Consider the following 20,328-nt stretch of genomic DNA (forward strand, 5'->3'; position numbering starts at 1 on the left):
AGAGCATTCAGCTTGCACTGTTAGATCAGCAAAGCGGTATGATCACTATCATGCCTCAATAACGTGAAATGACAAAGCCAGAGAACAAAGCAGCAGGTGTGAGTGAGCGAGTAGAGCCCTTGAACAAGCTGCTTTATTTGCAGTGGAGGCTGTGAATGTGTCTATCGCAGTCAATAGAGCGTTACGAGTTTGATGGCTGCCGTGACACAGAAAAACCCCCAAAAACCATTGCATCTCCCATAGCCTTCATTTCCATGTGGTCACATCAAGAAAAGAACTTTATTAAACTGAGGCTCTGCTAGACCTAATGTGTCATTGGGGGAAATTTCCTTGCGGCTCTTAAGTAATTTAAGACATAGCCTCATGCAACACACAAAACAGCTGGGGAAGAAAACTACGGCTAAATTTAACACCAAGTTGCGTTCATATATTTTTAACAGCAGCATGTTTTCCTTGTGTTGTTTCCTAAGAGGGAAGCGCTCGAGAAGAGGATGTAGATCATCCACCTCGAATTCACCTCTTGGGCGATATACAAGTCAGTTTATTGTATTTGCTTACTCCACCTCTACAGTCTCCACCCCCATCCTTACATTGTCAATCTTTACAGAGGACTTTACATTTATACTTCTGCAAAGCTTTGAATTTTGATGCTTAAATATCTAGAATAATGAAACTATTATTAGCTACAACTTGGACTGATTGAGAAAACATTAAAAAAAGCTAATAAGTGCAAAAAAGCATAATCAGCTAGATTTCATTCATCTGATGCAATTATATTTCACAAGATGGTTACATATTTAAAGCGTTAAGCAAAATGCAATTCTTAATCTTCCTAAATAAAATTCTACTATTTAAATATTGACAAGAAAAAGAGAAGTTAAAAGTAGTTGTCAGTATAACTCAGATACGTGCAATTTGAACTTCCAGCTTTGTGCTAATAGGAAGCTTCAGTTTACGATTAGACAGAATATAGAAGAAGGATCAAACAAAAGTTAAAGTCTTGAAGTTTTAAAAAGTGCTGTGATCACAGCATCAAGAAACCTCTGGCAGATCAAGGAGGAGTATGCTACAGTGTTGTCTTAATCTAGAGAGAGAGATGCTTGTCATCCACATTAAACATTAACAAAACCAGACAACTGTTGCTTGGACATATTAACCTCCAGAGGGCAAACGTAATGCAGCAACTGAAGACGTGAGGAAACTTTTCTATCTTTACAGAAAGGCATTATTAATTTAATGATTTGTAAACAAAACCACGGGAACTTATTTGGAAGAGTTGCACATGTATTTATATCTAAAGTAAGAATAGTGCTGTTGGAAGATCAGATGTCTGTATTGGTGGTATTTCACAATGTTATGCTAGCAGCTTTTCTTTGTGTGATTACATTAGTTTTTGACTGAACTGTAACCTGTGGGCCAGCTGCTTGATGTGACAGAAAAGCTCAGACGATTATGATGTGTCATCGTTATGTTCACTTTAAGACTTGTTGGGAAGCCTTTACTGCACTCAGTTACATAATGTGCTCTTGTCAGCGTGATTAATATTATTTCACTTCATCTATCTTGTCAGCTCCACTCCACATGTGATGCACGTGTGAGTGAGCGCAGGTGCACTCAGTGAGAGCAGGGTAAAAAGAAACTATGGCAATCATAAATGACAGTAGTACGCAGTGAAGACTCGCTGCACTGAACTGAGAGTAGAGCAAATAAATGGGGTCAACCATTGTTTCTCATTTTTATTCACCTAAAATTTACTAAAGAAAAATACCAATTCATTAAATTGGATAAAGTTAGGAAAGCAGTTTTAACTGAAACCTGATATGCCCGATACATAAAATAAAAAAAGGTCTCTTCCTCAGGAGTGTACAGTGTATTAATGTAAAACTGGTATTGGGGTGATACCAGCAGATACCCAAAACAAATGTATTAGATTCATAACTGGGAAAAGAGTTAGATCTATAGCTTTTATAGACTTTGTAACCATCCAGAACAACTAAAACATGCTAATGAGAGAATCTTGAGTTTTCATTTCAAACAGATTCTTTGAAATATAGAGAGGAAGAGGATTTTTAATTCTATTACACGTGGACACAAAAAGTGTGCAAGTAAAGGTGGAAAAAAGCAATATGTTCTTCACTTACATGGATCCCAGACATGATGAAGGGAATTTGGCAGCAGGTGTCCTCAGGCAGGTAGCGGTCACTGTTCAGCTAGTACCATGAGAGCTGTAAGACATAAAGATAAAGGCATTAGAAAGACAACAAATGTATTATATAAAAACTGCTGAATGATCACAGTGTATGTCATAACAATAAGAACACAAACAGCCACAAAAGCAAGTCACAAGCATATCTCACTGGCTGGTTAATCAGCCCAAATGAAACAGTTCCAACAACTCTAGCACTGATCTGATCACTCTACAGCTAGCATGGCTGACAGATTAGTGGATGGTGTCTGCTACAAAGTGTTAGTAGAGATTAGGGCGAATGTGATTTAAATTTAAAAAAAAAAAAAAGGATTAAAATAACGTAAAACGCCAATCTATCCATTCTCTTATAGAGAACAGGACACACTGGACAGGTCATCAATCCATCGCAGGGTTAATATGAACAGACAACCACTCATGCTCACGTCTGACCAACTTAGAAATGCCAATTTACCTAACCCATGGATGCCTTTGGACTGTTGGAGGAAGTCAGAGTATCTGGGGAGAACTCTTGTAAACATGGAGAGGACATGCAAAGTCAACACACAAAGGCTTCGGTTAATTCAAACCCAGAACCCACTGCCGCTTTAAGACAATAACCAAATGCAATCATTGCACAGTAGCAATCATAAGTTTACGTACTGTCTAAAAAAAAGAAAGCATTTTATTAAAGTGCTTAACTGCCACTAGAGCAGGGCGATATGACCAAAAATATTTATCACGATATACATTTGAAAATTTGCGATAACGATATAACTGACAATATAATTGACACTAGACAAAATACTTTACAACTCCTCAACTTTATTAGTGCAAAAAAACCCCCAAAAAACGATCAAAGTATTTTCACTTAAACGAGCAGGTGTTTTTTATGTGCATTAAAGTTAAATAAAAATTTAACAGTGCAAATGCAAATTCCTTGCTGACAGTTTAACCAAAAGGCATTTCCAGTTGAAATTGGCCGACATATCCTCAGCATAACCATGTATAATATCCACAGAACTTAAAAAGAGGTTATACACGCACAACACGGTAATATGTTGAAGCACAGTATGTATCACTCTGCGAGGCTCCTGCCTAATATAGCCGTAATGCTCCGACAATCCATCAAGCTGTGCGGGTTCGTAGTTTAGCAAAGTCGTACTAAAAGATTTGACAGATTTTCGAGTGCCGTGTACCACATAAAATCGTTTCGAGGTCAGTAAACACAACCAGAATTCATACATAAGGCACACGGGATTATAAAGGGCACTGTCGATTTTCAGAAAAATCAAAGGATTGATTTTAAGTGTGCCGTATTTTCCAAAAAACACTGTAATAACGACGGCCCGCTAGCATGCTCTACCAAAAATAGTGCTGGCCAAACCAGTTCCACACCACTGAAGTTGCAGCATTTTTAAAAACCAATTCTGATTCATCCGTTTCATTCAACGATCCGCTTTCGCCCTTCTCATTCTCCGCCATGCTTTTTCCACCATGTGCATATGAAAACAAAGGCACTGTGCATGTGCGTTTTACCCATATCCTATCGCGATATTTCATTTTCTTATCGTTGCCGAACATTATACCGGTATTACCGTGAAAGGTATGATATGGCCCAGCCCTAACTGCCACATTGCATTTTAAAAGATTACTTTTTAAATTTTCTACTGCACAAAGTCTTACACAACACAGCGTTGTTATAATGAAGCAGAAGTAACACTAGGTGCAGGTCTCTCACGGTAGGCTCCATTCAAGCATCTTACTTCCGTCCAGTCCAGAAAACAGCAAGTTGAAACAGGGAGGGTGGAGCGTAAGTAGGAGGAAGTTGCTGACGAACAGTTTCCAGTGGTTCTTATGGAGGCAGGAAAGGGCTGTATTTGGATACCAATGTGAACATGTCTACACTGCTGATCTTTAGACTAATTTTAAATGGTCTAAACCTAACTTTAAAATAAAATCAATTTAAAAGAGGTCAGTACTGGGGGAAAAACAACAACAACAACAAAAAACCCTTCAAATTGGACTGTGACTTGTTCTATGTATTGTAGATGGACTTGATGAAAAACAACCTACAGCTTTCACTTGGATTATATTTCACTGAGCATAAGCAGGCGATTCCCCCAACTTATGAAATAACAGAGCTCTGTGTAATTTTAGATCCATGAATATGATGCATCTCCTTCAAAGAGCCTGGCATTCTCCCTAAGAGCATCTATAGCAAAGCTTCACAGCCCTACCATATCCTGTGTTGAAACAGGAAACAGCCTAATTGCAGACCACTGCAGAGCAGTATGCAAACTGACAGAGCCAAATATATCCAAGGCCAGGCTGCTCCTGTGAACCCAGAGGGTACTTCTTTTCCCTTTACCATTCTTTACATCTAAAGCAACCCTGCTGGAACAGAGCAGCCACACTTGCTAGTCAATGGAAAGGAGACAAGTGAGTGCTATTCTTATCTTGCTCCAGCGCTGAGGAATAGCTGCAAGCTATTCAAGAGCTTCAACATTTCACTGATCACATCACTCTCCATAAGTTCATCAAGTGGTCCTCAATAAGGGCCTCTGTCTTTGTCAATTCAATTTTCTACTGAAAACATTTGAGCAATAACACCAACACTTTGTCCCACAGAGCAGACTATATATTTCTAACACACATACCTGCATCAACCTACATGTTTGATACTGGGAAAGGCAGTCCAGAGAGTGCAATTATACTGTACAGTATTCTTGCTGAGTATCTGTGTAAAAGCCCAAGACTGTGCTCAGTCTGACAATGGCATCCGATTTAAAAACAAGACAAAAACAAAAACATAGGTAAGTGTGCTTGAGTAAGCAGCTACAATTTCTGGCACAGTGTGACGATTTATCAGATGTCAAGACACGGAACATCTTCGATTCCTCTGAAACAGGATTTTTGATTAACATAGTACTACTTTGTGCAAGAAATTCTACCTGGTGCGTGCCCTTGTATCGAGTGGACTGGATAAAAAGCCAATGTGTTCATGTGCTGTGGAACCAGAGAAAGCCAATCCAAAACCAAAAACCAAACACACTTGAAATTTGTGTTAAATTAATTTAGCAAGACAGTATACACAATACATTTATAAATTTAAAGTTTAAGTGAGTTAAACAATTCCCGGTGAATATTACTTTTTTTTTTTTTCCTTGCTTTTATTTTTGCTTAAAATGTTTATCCATAACAGACTAGCCTAGGAATGTGAACCTTCAGTTTTCCTTTAGCCTGATGTAAATATGAACCATGATCCTGGCCAGATGAGCAATAAGCACAAACAACAAAATCTTGTAAAGAGAAATGGTTCAAGTGTATGGCTGTTCAAATATCACATCAAAGAGTACATTTTTAATTCAGGCTCACAACCCCCCCAAGTACCACATGTACCACACATGAATGCAAATCACTTCTTTCTCCACGCCCCTCCTCCTAATTGTCTTCCGTTGTGTGACAGGAGCTGAGTGTTATGGCAACACACCAAGTGATGTAACAGTAGGCTTTGATGCAGCGCTGCTTTTCTCTCTGCTGTGCCAGATGCCAGTAATAATGTTATGGTTTTATTTTATGTGTCGTTTGTATTCTAACCTGCATTGTGTGTGCCATCCTGTTCTTTTTAAACCTTTGTGATTCATATCAGCTCCTGCAACCTACTGCACTTTGGTGGATGTAGATTAAAGAAATTAAGTGCTCGCCTCCCATCTACAATATGCCTGTATGATCTTGTTTCACCACATTAATATTTCAGTGCATCGAAGCTCTTAGACAACTTTCTGCATTTTCCATGACCTCAGAGAATACAGCGATGTTAACTCTTGTTTCTGTACTATACACCCCCAACCTGATTCCTGAAGAGCTGTTGCTCAGCGCACCACAGAACACAGATACAAAGAACTATCAAAAACTATGACAGGACTGGGTTTTTATTATATGGTGTCTATACTTCACAAATCAGCTCTGAAAAAAAGACAACTGAGATAGCGGTAACAAAAGATGATTCATACACCCCCACGTCAGCGGACAGGACAGTTACTGCAAAATAATCTATTGCTTCATTTTATTAAAAAGAAAAAAGAGAGAGAAAAAGACCAAAAATGTCAAAACAGAATTAACAAATGTTTCCTTTGAAACAAATGTAACACTGACGTAGGGTCTCTAATTGTGTTATTGGTTCATTTTAACACATTTTTGGTTCATTTGCTTTAAGAAGTTGTAATTTGTTCCAATATAGAAATTTTCCTATTGCATAATTTCATAAGAAGTGAAATGCAAGAGACTGATTCTGACATAAAATAATGTTGGAGTTAAAGTGCATTTTCGAATTCACAGTTCTTAGAATACTGGGAAATTTGTGTCATCTAGATATAAAAGATTAAAATCACTATTTAGTGATTGCAGAGAGCAAAACCTCAGGGTACTTGAACTGATTTAACCACTGACACAAGTTTTCTTTTCTTTTTTTTCTTTTTTTACCCATTTACTGAAAGATATTTCAATTAGAGTTATTTAATGGACATGGACATAATGTGTAGACTCTCAGCTTTCAATTGAGGGTATCCACATTCAAACCCGATGAAGGCTTTAGGAGTTTGAGCTCCTTAACATGTACCACCATTTTTTTTTTTTAAAGAACCAAAAGTATTTGGACAATTGACTCAAAGGCTATTTTATGGGCAGGTGTGGGTAATTCCTACGTTATGTCATTAATTATCAGTTAAGTTGTATCAGTTGTGATCCAAAGCATACCACATCTGTAAGGCACAGCAGAGGTAATGTGATGGCTTGGGCATGCATGGCCAGTGGCACTGAAGACACTAGTGTTTAATGATGATATTCTGACATGTTCAGAGACATATTGTCTTATCAAATCAGCTACGTGCGGTCACACTGATTGGGCGGAGTTTTATAATAAAGATGGGCAATGACCCAAAACAACAGCCAAAGCAACCTGGGAGTTTATTAAAGCAAAGAAGTGGAATATTTTTGAATGGCGAAATAGGTCACCCGATTTTAACCCAACCAAGCATGATTTCACTGGTTTAAGAATAAACATCAGAAAGAAAGACCACAAACAAACTGCTGCAGTAAAGACCTGACAGAGCATTAAAAAGGAGGAAACCCAGCATCTGGTGATGTCCATTAGTTCAAGACATCAGGCTGTCATTGCCAGCAAAGAGTTTTCAACCAAGTATTTAAAAAATTAACATTTTATTTTCAGTTATTTTATTTGTCCAATTGTTCTAATTACACTGAAAAAAAGGGACTGGCCATCTCTTGGATTTATGTAAGCATCTTGCATGTATTTAACACAATTGCCTCATGTTTTAAAGTTAAATGTAACTATATAGTGTAAAAACTACATGATATGCAGAAAGGGTGTATTAAATTGTTCATATCATGTTCAGGTGAAGTAAGTCAATAAGATAGCAACGTTAAATCTCGTGAAACCACGCGTGATTTCATCTCGCGGGCTTTGGATCGTGGTTTAAAAAAGGCATCCATCTCAGTCAAGTCGAGCAGCCAACTCTACGTTTTTGGTATGTCTTGATTTTTTGAATTAATATTTACCATATTTCAGACAAATGTAGTTAAACGTCTAGAGTGTCGCCATGTAACATGCTAAAAAAGAGCCGTTAGCTTATTTGCTGTTTTATCTGTTGTCAAAGAATTGGCGCTTTTTCATTTGAATTTGTCTTTGGCACAAGAGCCGTAATATCACATTAAACCTAATTACGAGGCACTCATAACATAATTTGGTTTTCTGTGTGAATAGATTTGCCAACTGACTCTTCAGTTACATTGTGTATTTACTGCACCATGGTGTTAGTGAGATTTTGGACATTGAACAGCTTTAGCTAATATCATCAGCGGCATTATGCTAGCTTACATCCCTACCCCTCCTGCCCTCACCTGCTGTCCTTTTGTTTTTGTTTTTTTTGCTGCACATTGAGAGACGACCTCTATTCTGCATTTCACCAGGAGTCAGCTGATGGATTGTGGGTTCAAGGTGTTATGGTAAGAAAGTATATTCTATTTTCGTTTCTGTAACTTAATTATAATGGGTTTTTTATAATTATTAGGTGCATGCATACTCACCCTATTAATACAACTGAGAGATCCAAAATCTGCCATAGGTTTAACTTATACCTGTATGTATTGCCAGAAAGGTGATTACTGGACTCGCATTAATGCACACTTGAACTGAAATGAGGTTGTAACTTGTGGGTTGTTGGGTTGCAAATCAGAAACAAACATCTTTGGATTTTTTTTAATCCCATAAGATCTGGAAACACAGTTTTTATTCAACAAAACATTACTGATTAACCAAGCACAGTGCCTGCTGTTATTTCAAAATAATTTTATGTCATTTCAGATAAAATGCAGCATTCCAGTGCATCCCAACCATGCCTTTGCAGTCAAGGTTTCTGACGGAGCTGAGTTTCTCTCTGACAGTCTGCTGAAAGTGTTTGCAAAGTGATCGGGGGAACAGGGCACAAAGCTAAAGGATGTAGCTGCCATTATGACAGTAAGAACTTTAAAATTCTTTAACTACAAAGTGTATATGTATTGCATTAGGTCAGTAAAATTTTTATGCTACATCCATTGAAACAGTCAACTATTACCTGTGAGTAATGATTCCACTAAAAGGATGCCATAATTTTCGTCATGCATTTACTGGCCCACTGAGAAAAATTTATCTTTTTTTAAAAATAAATGTTCTGGAAACTATATATCCATAAAGTTGATGTCAAACAGGAACTTTTGATATTGCTTTGTAGATGCTGGTGTTGCATGTTGACTGGTTTAAAAAGTCAAGAGTTTTTGTCTGGGATCATTTTCTTCTGTGCTACTGAAAAGTTCACAAATCTCTGTTTTCTTTGTTATAATAGTCAAGGATGACATTAATGCTCGGAGTCCCTCATCAAAGTGCTCCGCATCTGTGTGAAAGACAATTGCAACATCTTGGTGCAGGAGTTCATGGTGAGTGTTTTATGAGTAGATTGTGGATTTGCAACCTTTAAAAATGCATTTAGTTATCCACTTGATCCTCATTGGACTGGTTAGGACCAGTAGTCCTCTTTAATAATTTGAAGTTCACATGAGGCCTGGTAGTGAACTCGGCCGCCGGCCCTTGAGGCCCCACCCCCACCCCTGTATTAGGGGTCACATCAGTGTGAAAAAACTTTAAATTTGTCATTCTAATGAACAAAGGAAAATCCGACCAATATTTATATTAGCTTTTGTTTGAAAAAATGACCAACAGCTAACCAAATTGTGGGGCTGAAAGTCTAAATTCTAACATCTTCTGAGTGACATAGCCTGGATTTCTGATGGGCCGGTGTCTTTCTAACAAAAACTAATGTAAAGCATTTGAAATTATGTTTTTCACCCTCTCTTAGAAACTCTGTTAGACCATGAATGGCAGCATGGCAGGCCACTCTTTGGCTATAGCTATTTACTATGTTGCTTGCATTGGTTTAAATTACTCTAACATTAGAACTGGTAGATTCAAAAGAGATGAGTTTAAAAAGGAATCTTAAAGAAATGTTTTGTGTTTAACCAGGACTTGACTGAGGCCACTGCACAGATTGAGAAAACCACAATGAACATCTGTCTCCAGAGATGCGCCAGGCAATGACTTTTCTGATGTTCTTCAAGATCTGGATAACGTGACCTTTGCAGTAGCCATGCTGTTTGGACCTTTTTTATTCCTTCAACATGAGTTACCCATCACAACTCTGCTACACTTTTGAGGTGATTCAATGGGTGGTAATGGAGTTGGATGCAACTCAGCTCTCAAGAAAAGCTCACAACTAAGACAAAACTGCTCCTGCAACGAAGCTCACTGTTATGCATGTGAGGTGACCAGCTCTAGGTGAGAGGACATTTAAATCTCACACTTGTTCTGCTGCATTTTTGAAGCTCAATTCCAGGAACGGATCGCAGGGTTCATTTTTATATACTCTGCAACTGCCATGAGGACGAGCTGTTTTTTGTTGTTGTTTGTTTTTCCTTTTGCTCTGTACAAGTTCTCTGTCTGTTTGGCAGCATTTTTAAATTTCTCTTTGTATTTTTTCTTTCTTTTACTAGTGAAGAGATGTAGCGTGAACAGTTATACAGTCTAAATATCCCATATGGGTCGTGTGAAATGGTATTTTCAGTTTCATTCAGTTGAAGTAAAGAACGTTGAATATTTCTAAGTGTGCTGTTTTGAACCAATATGTCACAGTATGATTAGTGCTGTAATTTTTGACAGTCACTGTATCAATGTTATTTTTGCGTCTCTTGAATAAAGTTTTTGACCTGCAAGTGCTAATTTCTTTAGTTATTGGGGTAAAATAGGTAGTGTTAATAGGAAGGTGTTTGCCAATTCAGTAACCTAATTTAATGTTAATGGAAACTAACATTACCTCAAATTGTTTAGTTATAATTGTTGTTTAACTGAATCTTGATGTCAGAGGCCTTAAATAGAATGTTTTGTATTGTTCTTTCCCAACATTTTTCAAAAGAAACAGTCTAATTTCTTTGCTGCGATTGATTCCAGAGAACACGGAAGAACTGACATTATTTAACTGTTGATTTATATAGATTCAGTAGAGGAGTAATGTCAGTTTAATTCTTTACCTACTGCAGTGAAATTAGACATGTTGTTTTGAAAGGTTACTGGTGGATGCCAGCAACCATCTTGGAAGAGAACAATACAATCTGTTATAAGGCCTCCATTTGAAAATTGTGTATTTGATACTAGAATATAATAGCAAAATGTAATTTGAAGATAACATGTAGTATTTAAGTGACCAAGTAGTATTGGGTAAAAGTTATTGAATCGTGTTGGGATAACGTGAGAAAATTGTGAAGGATTAAAATATTCCAAGAGCTCAAATTACTTTATCAAAACATGTTTAAGTCACATTTTATCAACACAAATTGCACAGGTTTATTGAACATGAATAAATTGTGTTAATTTAACTCAATGGTTTAAGTTGCTGCCAAAGCAAAACATCTGTGTGCAACAAATGTCCACCATTGAATTAAGTAAATCCAACAACATATTTTTTTCAGTGTATAGCCCCCTGATGGGATTGTGTTCAAAAATGATTTTGTTTCTCATATTTTTATGCAATCTTTTTGTTCAGCTCACTGAACTAAAGCTAAACGTCTGCACTTCAACTGCATCTGAGTGGTTTTATTTAAAATTTATTTTGATAATGTACAGAATCTAAAATGTTCCTGTCCAAATGTATATAAACTGTATAGCTATGATCTTTGGCTAAAGAGTGGATATAAAAAACTGGGCACAAATGAGATTCCTCTGAGAGGTGTCTTGGCTTGGTTTTAGAAATATAGTGAGCAGTTCACTCATTCAGAAGGGGCTCTGAGTAGAACTGCTATTAGACAACATCTAAAGTAGCCAACTGACAATGTTGAAGCATCTGACAACAATGTCTCCTGAAGACCTCCTAGGTGGGGTGTTTTGGGCATTTCCTACTGGACATCCCATAGCAGACCCAGGATACATTGGAGTGATTGTGTGTATTGCCTATCCTGTACTGGGAATTCAATAGAGTCTCTTGGATGAGCTGGCCAGGCAAAAGTATGTATGCAAGCACAATTAGATGGCATTTAGTTAAGATACAGAGTCTGTGTTACTGTTCATTATTTAATAAACAAAAATATATTTTATGCTTGAACAATTGATATCCAACTTGAAAAACAAATATAGTCCTGGTCATTTTCTTTTTGGGGAAGACCAAAACCTCTTTGGGCAGTGCCAACATGGAAGCTACAAGAGCATATTTTTGCTTTGGTCGCAAGCTAAAATCTTGTCCATTAAGCTTTAGGGGTGGGGGAAAAAAAATCGATACTGTGTAGTATCGTGATATTTTGTTTGCTAATAATGTATCGATACAAGGACAGCAGAAATCGATATTTTGTTACAAAAAAAGTTTTTGTGGACTGGAACTCTGACTTCAGAGCATGTTGATCAGCTCCTTTTTCTGAGCAAGAATCCTGACATTCCTTCACTGTCCAAATGTGTTTAACTTGTTTTTTGGCAGCAATAAACATGACAGTTTACTTATTTTAATTTAAAACATGTTTTATTTTAATTAAGTTTAAAACTTTTTTATTTAATGTAAAATTATATTTTGTTTTAATTTACTTTCAAATTCTTCAGTTGCTGAATGGGCTGCATAGTTTTCATAAATTGCATAGTTCAGAATAGCTATAATTGTACCAGATGGTTGCATTCAGTTAAGTTGGACTAGACTGTAATACAAACCGTTCAGTTTGTCAACAATAAAACTGAAATGAGAGAAAGACTGAGTGTGAGACTTTGTTATTAGATAAAATGAATATTGATAAAGTTTACCTTTATGTACAGAATCTGAATATCGCAAAATATTTTAAAAAATTGCAATAATATCGTATTGTGCGTTAAGTATTGTGATAATATCGTATCGTGGGATGTATGGTGATTCCCACCTCTATTAAGCTTATGGTTCTAGTCCAGCTCTTATTATTTGACTCAGTCCAAGAAATGCAGCACTGGTTTACTAGACACCTATCATTTGCCTGCAACTATGAGAATGTTCAACTGATTGCTGCCATGTCAGTTTTCCTGGATAAATAAGAGCTTAAACAGAAATCACCAGAGAAGGCTGGTGTTTAACTGAGATTGCTGTTGTTGATTTCTAAAATTACAGTGACAAAGCCTTGGGTTATGCAAGCTCAAGTCCACAGCAGGCCCAAGGCCATCCACAGATTACAATCTAACAGTAATGCTTCTACAGGAACTTATTAAAGTCTTTTTTTTCCCTTCTTTTTTTTTTTTTGACTTGGGGGTGGCAACTTAGCTTGACCTAGATTTCTGTCTGTTAAACAGCCAATAACTATCCTGAGGGAAATTTTATTTACTTAGACAGCATTATGCCACAGCTCCCATCACACTCAACAAAGAAGAGCATTATACATAAAACTTGTAAACAACATTCCCAAAGAATTCCAAGACTGGTTAGTCAGGTAATGCTATTCAATCTGGTGCCAAGAAAGCTCCATTCACAACACAAAGTGTTTTCAGTGCATTGCATGTTTTAAATTCCAGCTGTGTGTTGGTTCTTGGGAACTGCTAGTTTTCGACGCTGCGCAAACTCTGCGCAAACTCTGCGTCTTTTGGCAGGACTCCAAACAAAATCTATATTTTGCAAAAACAGCTTTTTACTTAGTAGTCTTACTAAAAGGGGGCAATTAATCAAATAAATTATTCATCATTTATGACTTCTTGAAAGACCCCATCTTACTCACATGAATATATGTTGGGTAAATTAACTGCAGACACTGTCAGTTTGTTTCGAACTTCAAAAAATTAAAAGCTTATAGAACTACCAAAAAACTAGTTGCTGTCAGTGAGTGTGTGCTTTTGATCTATGTTTATGTTCACCCACACACTGATGCAGCTGGCATGCTTGGACCTACCAAGCATCTAGTGACATTAACTAATAAAACTCATCTATGGGGGCAATTAAGAACAGAACAGAAATGAGGTGCAGACAAGGAAGAGCTGGTGCACACAAAAAAAAAATGTTGTGGGTCTTTTGGTTTCCGTAAAAAAGACTGAACAAATCTACGTGTAAACTGCAACGTGTAACTGCAGCAGCTAATACTGTGTGAATTTGAATTATTCACTGAAGCAGTAGTAGTAAATAAACACTGCAAATGTGAACATACATTAGGCATTGTTCATTCTTGTCAAAGTCAGGACACGGTGGCATTTGCCCACCTGGAGCATTTGGACATGTCCCAGTGCCATGAGTGCCGTTTTGGCCTGCTGTAACCAGCCAACTTGTAATAACATTAATAACTAGTAAGCTACTGCTAAACCAACAAACAGGGTTGAACTACAAAATTAGCAGTCTGGTGGTTTGTGGCATGGAACAGAGTTGTGGCCTGCTCATGCGTCAGACTATTTTGGGTTCTCTGACTGTTTTGAAGAAAAGCCACAGCGTTATAAGCCAACTTGGGTTGCAGGTTCAAAATTATTTCTAGTTGTGCACAGATGTGTATGATCAACAAATTAAGAAGACAAAGGCAGGCCATTACACACTACCCCAAAACCCTGTTACGCTTCCATTTACAACCAAAAACATATAATGCTGAACTAAATTAGACTACATGTTTTACTGTAAAATTAAAAGTGAGTTGATGATAAACTACTGACAGAAAGAAAGAAAGAAAGAAAGAAAGAAAGAAAGAAAGAAAGAAAGAAAGAAAGAAAGAAAGAAAGAAAGAAAGAAAGAAAGAAAGAAAGAAAGAAAGAAAGAAAGAAAGAAAGAAAGAAAGAAAGAAAGAAAGAAAGAAAGAAAGAAAGAAAGAAAGAAAGAAAGAAAGAAAGAAAGAAAGAAAGAAAGAAAACAAACAACCAACCAAACAAACAACCAAACAAACAACCAAACTATTAAATTCTGCATTTAACTGACAGCAGATAAAGTGTTATGGAAACAAGAAGAGAAGGAAGAAGCAGAGAGCAGAGCACAGACAGCCATGATGCAGCACCCAAGGAACAAAAAGGGCTAAGGCCCTGGACTTAACAGCCCAACAGAGCAGTTTGGTGGTGCCTGGGCTTGAACCAAATTGTAGTGTTTTTAATAATATATGCTGCTGAACAAATGAGTTTATATATGTATAAACACTATTTACTAACCTCATTTTGTGTAGAGTAAATAAACAGACTGTATATTTTTAAACAATGACGTATCAACAGTAATGTCTTATCTCTAGCACATGGAGTAAGTGTAGTGCAGCTGTGACTATCGAACCTCAACTCAGACACAATACAAAGTTTGTATTGTATTTGTATTGTGTAAAAAAAAAAAAAAAAAAAAAGGCAGGGAAATATGGAAATGTGACCTACTGGGTATGCAAATATACAGTATAAGCTTAAACTAAAAAAATACAGCTTTTGTAGAGTGAATAGTTAATCCATCACTTCCTGACCGCCTGGCTGTTCAAACTGTGAGCTTTGCACTCGAATTGAGTTTCAAAAATACAACCCCACAGAAAATGTTAAAAGCCAATTTTTAGAAAGAAAAACAAGAATAAAAAGAAGGGGCAGTAACTAACCAAACAATGTCGTTATTAGATCACAGCATACAGCAAGTCCAACGGGATGACAGTTAAACAGAAATATTTGGCAACAGAGTCATCCCATCAGAGGACAAGTGTCTGAAAAAAAACAAGTACAGGGTTTTTTTAATAAGCTTTTGATTTTCAAAATCAACAGCACACTGGTGCAAAGCTGTACTGAAAGAAACAGGGTGAGGGATTAAAATGGACATAAGAAGAAATAGCAGCAGGCAGGCTTTGTGGTGTGCATTTGTCTTCGTATCTGCATCTGCAACTACACTGATGTGTGTGTATTCAATGTGCCAAGAGACTCCCCACAAGGAAGCAGGAAGTAGGCACCAATTAGTGGAAATGCAGAGAGATGATGTGCCTAGAGATGCAAGCAGCTTCCCCAGACATTTAATAGGCTTCAGTGTCCACATGCCCTTCATCTGGATGAGCTGTCGTCCAGCACAGCAAGCAGCCACTACCGAGGCTCCACATGCTTCACTGATCACATGACTTTGACTGTTCAGAGCAAGGGCGAGGCAAAAAAAAAAAAAAAAATCACCATACAACATAATTTCTCCACAATTCTAAAACCAAACCACAGTGTTCAAAAAGACCGAAAAGCTTAACTGAGGGTGAATTCAGCTGATTTTCAGGTGGACTAAAAGTAGTGGCTAGTGGGTCATTCAACATGTTAGCTCTCAAAGACAAGCATATGGCATTTTTCACAGAGAAAAACATTTGAAAATATACCATATCAATATACACTGATGATAAAGTACTTTGATCTGATCGACTTATAGGCTGAAGCAGCCAAACAGGCAAAGCTATATGTGGAACGAAACCGTGACCGAGGACAAGCTGATGGCATCAGATGTAAGTACAACTCCTCCGGTTTCATATGCAAAACAAATTATTGCGCTAGCTTACACGGTTCAGGTTCTACAGGGATTTAAAAATAGTTACGCAAAACGGAGCGTGCTGCTCTGACCGGCTTTAAAGGGTTAACAATAACTTTAAAAAATAATATAAAATAGTGTGCAACACCACTGAAGTTTTTTTTTTTTTAAACTCTCTTTTCAACCAACGGCAGTCACTCTCCAAATAACTTCTGCTTAGCTTTCCGAGCTTCCCTCGGGTCCTCTTAATCAGCGGTCTCCAACCTTTTTTGCGCCACGGACCGGTTTATGGCCGACAATATTTTCACGGACCGGCCTTTAAGGTGTCGCGGATAAATGAGGGAGGGGCTAATAATCGGCTCAGTCATTTTTAATGATCGTTGAAAGCCCAGATCGTAATCGTGATTAAAATTCGATTAATTGAGCAGCCCTACCTATTAGGGACAGTTAATTTGGATAATTCTTCACAGGAAGTGTCATGTCACTCATCACCATTATATGAAACTACATGTTAAACTGGTTAAAATCTAAAATTAAAAAGAGACAGGCGATCTCTCCAAGGTGTAACCTGCTCCTAGTTGACACATGCCAACACCAGAAAGCAGCAGCAGCGGTCCACAAGGCAAAACGCAGGAAAAGTTGAAGGCATGAATTCACTGAAATATACAACATATGTTTAAGTTTGCATAAAACCCAAAGGAGGAAATGACTTTCTTGTAAACGTTTTTTCATCCAAACACACACACACACACACACACACACCTCAGGTGTATGTTTTAACAGTTGCGTAGCTTGTTGCAAAGTGTAAACACAGCTTAGAATTGCTTCGTCTTCCTTCTAAAAGCTCTACAGAGCTATTAAAGCTTTTAAGTTAATGAGGAAAAGAGCTACAGAAAATAAACTGATTCCATGATATAAGCTTTAAAAACATCTGCCTGATTTGTTCCTTTACACTACATGTATTAATCCTAATTCACACCATCTAGATTGTTTAAATCAAAATTAAATGCAATGGAAGAAGACTAAAGTAATTTTTTTATTGCTGAGATGCTGGTGGATGGTAAGAATCTTGGTTATGCTTTGGTAAGAAACTTATTTGAGGTTGTGGCGTAATCACACCTTAATATTGCATAAAACAGCGCTGGTCACATTTTCTGGACACCTGTTCTGCCATCTGATTGCACCATCCAGTCTGCACACCAGTCAAAACGAGAGGGGGAGAAAAAAAAAAAAATCAAACAAACAACAAAACCAAAATCGGACAGAGTGGGCAGCGTCAACTGAAGTTGTCGATCACTTGACTTAAACACCCTCAGCACTATGGCTAACCTTTCAGTGCAGCTGGCTAACAATGAAGAAGTCCCTGGAACTACACATGCTCCAAAAACTACCTTTATTTTTTAATCTTCACAGAGAGTAATAAATCTGTGACAGCTTTTGAAGCAGGGCTCCGTGGTGTATACATTTGGATCGATACATGTAGGGTTTTATCTCCACTTATTCCTTTTTTGGTCTTGAAAGACAGTTCTCGGATTATACCAGGTTGAAGTCAGAAGAGAAAGCCATGTTCTCTCCAAGTGTTTGCAGAGAACCCTGAAATCTCAAGAAGAACAGAGCGGCAGGAGAGAGGGAAGGAAGTTCAGAGAAACTGTGGCTTACTCAGTCATTATGACTGTGTGGCTCCCTCTGCCATCTGCCACATGAAACATTTCTAGCCATCGCCACCACCTTTTCTTTTTTTTAGCCGAGGTGCTGCTGTAACTGTCCCACAGAAATTCTTGTTCCTATTTTGACTTTCTGATTTAGCAGCAACAGAGACAGACGGACGGTTGCAGTGATGTAGGCTGAGGCGATTTTGTGGTCTCAGAAACATTTATCCAGTTTAAAAATAGTGCCCAATACATGGATAATCATAAAATGAACTTAGCAGCTGCAGCTTAAATTATTTTAAGATTTCAAATTAAATTTTAAACATAAGCAAGTTGTGATTTTACCAGAAAACCTGCATAAACCTAAAAGAAATTATTACAGTAAATACTAGTCAAAGTCTGAACTGAGGAAGAAAAGACAAAACAAAACAAAAAAACCCTCCATCCTTTCTTTGCAGAAGATTAAAGGAGTCATGCGTGTATCTAATCCGTCGACCCCTATTTTTATCTGGCTCAATAAAAAATAGAGCAGCGTGACACAGAACCCTCTCACTCTACAGTCAGACAGGCCAACTGACTGACAGACAGGTGGGAAGACAGGAGGCAGCCGTCCAGTCTGCTTCTCTGACGTAACAAGTGACAGGGTTGAGCTTGCCGCTGATGACAAATTACAAAAGCAGAGAGACAGGAAGTGAAAGAAAGAAAGGAAGAGGGAGAGAGAATACCCCCTTCCTCCTACTCCTCTCCACCTCCCCCTTTGAGTTCTGGGAGGCTGCTGGACTGGAGAAAGCAGAGGGGAGGAAGGGTAGTGGTGACGGCTTATTGTTTGAGCTCTGTGTGCTGCGGTTCCAGTCTCAGCACACACTCATACTAGCCCAGCTATTTATATCCTCTCAATATCCATGCAGGCGGAGGCAGGCTACAGTCATTTTCATCATTTCCTACATTCTGGAGACAAAGAAGAGACTACTTGCTGGGAGTGAGCCTGCTTGGACTACTTTTAGAGGATCGCCCCATTATTAATTGCGTTGCATTTTTGGTTTTCATAAGAACATACATTAGCTAAAAAAATAAAATAAAAAAAAATCCATATTCATACAATTAGCTGAACGATGATTGTTCAGTTAGTAGCACCAAATATATTAAAAAGGGACAATCAACTCTATTAGGACTGCATTTAATGAAGTCAGGGGAGTTGCTAGATAAAGTCTGGTCTAATCTCAGACTATGCAATGCATGCTCTACGAGTTGCCAAGGCACCAAAATGGCTTGCTCACCTGACTAAGGAGAGACAGAAGAAATGTAACAGATGCTTGAAATGTTGACTGTAGTTTCTGTAAGTATTTATCATCACCAGCATTTACCTTCAAGTTACTCTAGTCCTATTTTGAATGATGGGGCACGGAGCTCTTTGTAAAGGTTTATTCTGAGCAATTGTGATGGCAAGAGTCAACAAAGTGAAAGCAATACAGGTTCAAAAGTACAGTGCAAGTAGGTGTGTGTGGGGCTGGCTGTACAGACTTAATTACATCCATTAATGAGATGGTAGGTGTGACAGACCAAGGAGAGCTCAGTGGTGATGTTATGCAAGTGTTCATGTTAAATGCAGAGGTGAACAGAAGGAAAAGATGACTTGGGTTCTTGGAAGCTCCTCAAGTAGAGATGAGAGGTCTGAGACAGAAACGGACGGGGAATTGCAGTCCATGTGAAAAAAAGTTCACTGGAGAAGCAGTTTAACAAGGGGGCTACATCAGCGAGCCAGGTGGGAACGGAGACATAAAGCCCCGTGTTCAGTGGGTAGTAGTGACAGAAGTCAAACTAATAACCAATGGATTGTCCATTAATCAAATTATCATTGATGGGTTTGTTCTTTGAAAATCGAATGCTTAAATTAGTCCCAGCCATTAAAATGGCCAGGCTGCCTGCACAACTAAAGTCTGTAGCCATTTTGCACATGCACTTCAAAACTTTGAACTTTTCTAGATATTCTTTCTTTCGTTAAGTTGTAACGACACAGAAAAAAAAAAAAATACTGAATGCTTTATTGTTACTCCGGCTTGCAGGCTACCACATTTATTACTTCAAACAAAATAAAGGGAAAATTCCTACCATCACTTATGACAGACTACCTAATTCAAAGTGTAGCTCTATTACCACAAGGTGCCAACAGCAGCATTACACTGCAACAGATGTTACACAGCAGTATTTACAGTACCACAGCAGAAGTCTAATGTAAACACAAACGTACCCTAGGGAGTGTTTTCACTGGAAATTTTAAATAAAAGCTGCTTAGCAGGTTAACAGTAAAGTAACGTAACCTTCTAACTCTTCAGCAGCCTGCACAATATGACAGAAGGAACAGTCTTCTTGCATATTTTCAAAGCATTGTGCTTGTTCAACATTGCTGAACTAGCTTCCTTTTTACTAAATCGTAATGCGTGCTACGGAACATACACTCATGGTGCCCTCATGT

The 20,328-nt window shown here is 37.9% G+C and overlaps 1 protein-coding gene and 1 long non-coding RNA gene across 3 annotated transcripts in view; one reads left to right on the plus strand and one right to left on the minus strand.

The window, feature by feature from the left end:
• The window catches only part of cskl (c-src tyrosine kinase-like), a 55,087-nt gene that overhangs the window by 18,857 nt on the left and 15,902 nt on the right, over nucleotides 1-20,328 (minus strand). Inside the window, exons 1-2 of one of the 2 annotated variants that reach the window (XM_026174351.2) lie at nucleotides 2,661-2,693; nucleotides 2,142-2,225 (exon numbers count right to left, since the gene is read on the minus strand). In XM_026174351.2, coding sequence (XP_026030136.1) covers nucleotides 2,142-2,156 — 15 coding nt within the window. In that variant the 5' untranslated portion in view covers nucleotides 2,157-2,225; nucleotides 2,661-2,693. Of the gene's footprint in view, nucleotides 1-2,141; nucleotides 2,226-2,660; nucleotides 2,694-20,328 lie in introns of those variants that run through there. The other variant, XM_026174343.2, reaches the window with a different exon arrangement.
• On the plus strand, nucleotides 7,597-9,899 carry LOC145428211 (uncharacterized). Its single transcript, XR_013908441.1, has 5 exons — nucleotides 7,597-7,734; nucleotides 8,177-8,212; nucleotides 8,571-8,723; nucleotides 9,088-9,178; nucleotides 9,762-9,899. It is a non-coding gene; the product is annotated as an uncharacterized LOC145428211 (long non-coding RNA).

The sequence above is a fragment of the Astatotilapia calliptera genome, chromosome 1 (assembly GCF_964374335.1).
Source record: "Astatotilapia calliptera chromosome 1, fAstCal68.1, whole genome shotgun sequence".
Taxonomy (NCBI): Eukaryota; Metazoa; Chordata; class Actinopteri; order Cichliformes; family Cichlidae; genus Astatotilapia; species Astatotilapia calliptera.